The sequence below is a fragment of the Gekko japonicus genome, unplaced genomic scaffold (assembly GCF_001447785.1).
Source record: "Gekko japonicus isolate JY-2015 unplaced genomic scaffold, Gekko_japonicus_V1.1 scaffold3073, whole genome shotgun sequence".
Classification (NCBI taxonomy): domain Eukaryota; kingdom Metazoa; phylum Chordata; class Lepidosauria; order Squamata; family Gekkonidae; genus Gekko; species Gekko japonicus.
In genome coordinates this window covers 154,322-156,720 of record NW_015173230.1, presented here as the reverse complement: position 1 = coordinate 156,720, position 2,399 = coordinate 154,322, and the positions used below count along the sequence as shown (strand labels likewise).

Sequence of the window (2,399 nt, the reverse complement as noted above, 5' to 3'; positions counted from 1 at the left end):
ACAGAGAGAAGAGAAAAGAAGTCGGTTTTTGCTTGCGGAGCTTACCAAGAACTGGGGGATTAAGGCACCGGCCCGAGAAACCACTGCAAACGGACACTCCCCGTCAGAGGAAAAAAGCAGTCCAGCTTCTTGCACAAAGCTGATTCTCCGGCAAACACTTTCCTCCTTCGTCCACAAGTCCTTTCTCAAACTATATCCGACCCCAGAAGAGCCAGAGGAGAGTTTGCGTGCGGTCCATTTCAAGAGGCCCGTTTTCTTTAAGGGTGGTCGGACACTGAAGCTGGAGTTGGCGATTCTCTGGCCGGAAGTACACATTATAAAAACCAAGATTTAAAACATTCTTCAAAAGAGGAGTGTCGGGAACGGTTTCCCCCAGCCTTGTACTATCTTTGCTCTCTCCGTTTGGAAGAGAGAAAGCAAAACCTTTCACTGGCTCTTCAGGAGGTGTAAGAGGCCTGGCTAGAGACGTGAACTCGACAGAAGACATGGCCGAGGAGCGGCCTTTTCCTACACTGCTGCCCAGCCTTGGTGAGTCCCTGGCAGAGCGTCCGTGGAGACGTGGAACAGCTGGATCTGAAAGGAGAAAGAGGTGGCGTGACGGGTGTTATATGGGGGACAGGGAATTCACAGCAGTCACGCTGATTTAGGGTCCTGACCTGGATAGCCCAGGCTAGTCAGTTCCCGTCAGATCTAAGAAGCTAAGCAGGGTCAGCCATGGTTTGTATTTGGTAGGGTGACTTCCAAGGAATACCAGGGTCGTGACGCAGAGGGAGGCAATGGCAAACCACCTCTGAAAGGTCTCTTGCCTGAAAAATAAGTCTAGCTGGCCACTTAGTGATAAAGGTAAAGGTTCCCTTGTTTGAAAGCCAGTCAAGCCCGACTCTAGGGTTGTGGTGCTCATCTCCGTTTCCAAGCCGAAGAGCCGGCGCTGTCCGAAGACGTTTCCGTGGTCATGTGGCCGGCATGACTCAACACCAAAGCCGTGCACAGAACGCTGTGACCTTCCCACCAAAGTGTGTAACGCTAAACAGCTAGAACTTCTGGCTGCCAGACAATCTTAGGTTCCCCTGGCTATACTACACACACTGCCATATGAGGATTAATTACAGTGATTTGGGATCAAAAGCCAGTTTGGAGCAGTTTTCCAAATTACTGCGGTAGCATATAATACTACGCCAAAGGGAATTCACAGAGATCCACTGTTAAAAGTGCCACCCCTTCTTCACAGCATCAGGGTGAGCAGGCAGCCCTTACCGCACTGGCTTCATTTCTTGGCTGCCTCTGCTCATCCTCCAGGCAGGAGGAGGAGGAGGAGGGCAAGGGTTGTAGCTCAGTGGCAGAGCATCTGCTTGGAATGCAGAAGGTACCAGGTTCAATCCCCGGCATCTCCAGTTAAAAAGGAGCGTGTAGCAGGTGGTACAAAAGATTGATTGTTCCCCGAGAAAGGATTATTCCCCTGGAGAGCTGCTGCCAGTCTGATTATGTTCACATTTCCCTGTGAGAAGGTGGTTAAAGAAAAAACTCCACAACCTTCAGATAGTTTCAGGTGGGCAACTGTGTTGGTCTGAAGCAACAGAACAAAGTTTGAATCCAGTACCACCAGCCAGTTTGGTGTCGTGGTTAAGTGCGCAGACTCTAATCTGGGAGAACCAGGTTTGATTCCCCACTCCTCCACTTGCACCTGCTGATGTGACCTTGGGTCAGTCACAAGCTCTGGCACAGCTGTCCTTGAAAAAGAGCAGTTTGTGTCAGAGCTCCCTCAGCCCCACCTACCTCACAGGGTGCCTGTTATGGGGAGAGGAAGGGAAGGAGATTGCAAGCCACTCTGAGACTCTGAGTGAGGGTGGGGTATAAATCCAATCTCCTCCTCCTCCTCTCTCAAGAAGGTTTGGGATCCCTGCTATAAACAGTGACTCATCTTGGTGGCCGTTGGGTCCTCCTCCTCCTCCAGTTTGGTGTAGTGGTTAAGTGCGCGGACTCTCATCTGGGAGAACTGGGTTTGATTCCCCACTCCTCCACTTGCACCTGGCTGGATGACCTTGGGCAAGCCGTAGTTCTGACAAGAGCTGTCCTTGAAAAAGAGCCGTTTCTGTCAAGAGCTCTCTCAGCCCCACCTACCTCACAGGGGGTGTCTGTTGTGGGGAGGGGAAGGGAAAGGAGTTTGTAAGCCGCTCTGAGACTCCTTTGGGTAGTGAAGGGCGGGGTATAAATCCAATCTCCTCTTCTTCTTCTAAAAAGATGGGGCTTAACCACCACTCCTCCTGCTGCGTGAGAAAATGAATTGCCCTGCAGGATCGGACCAAAAGATCCGTTCTACCCCAACATCCTGGTTCCAGCAGTGGTCAGTCCAATCTGCACAGAATAGCAAGAAAAGAAACTGCCCTTTCCTGTTTTTTTCT

At 51.0% G+C, this 2,399-nt stretch overlaps 1 protein-coding gene across 1 annotated transcript in view; it reads right to left on the bottom strand.

Annotated features, from left to right (window-relative positions):
* Nucleotides 1–437: 437 nt before the first annotated feature.
* The window catches only part of LOC107120102 (protein brambleberry-like), a 27,890-nt gene continuing 25,928 nt past the window's right edge, over nt 438–2,399 (bottom strand). Inside the window, exon 12 of the mRNA XM_015422744.1 lies at nt 438–573. Within this exon, the coding sequence (XP_015278230.1) occupies nt 438–573 (136 nt within the window). The remainder of the gene's footprint in view (nt 574–2,399) is intronic.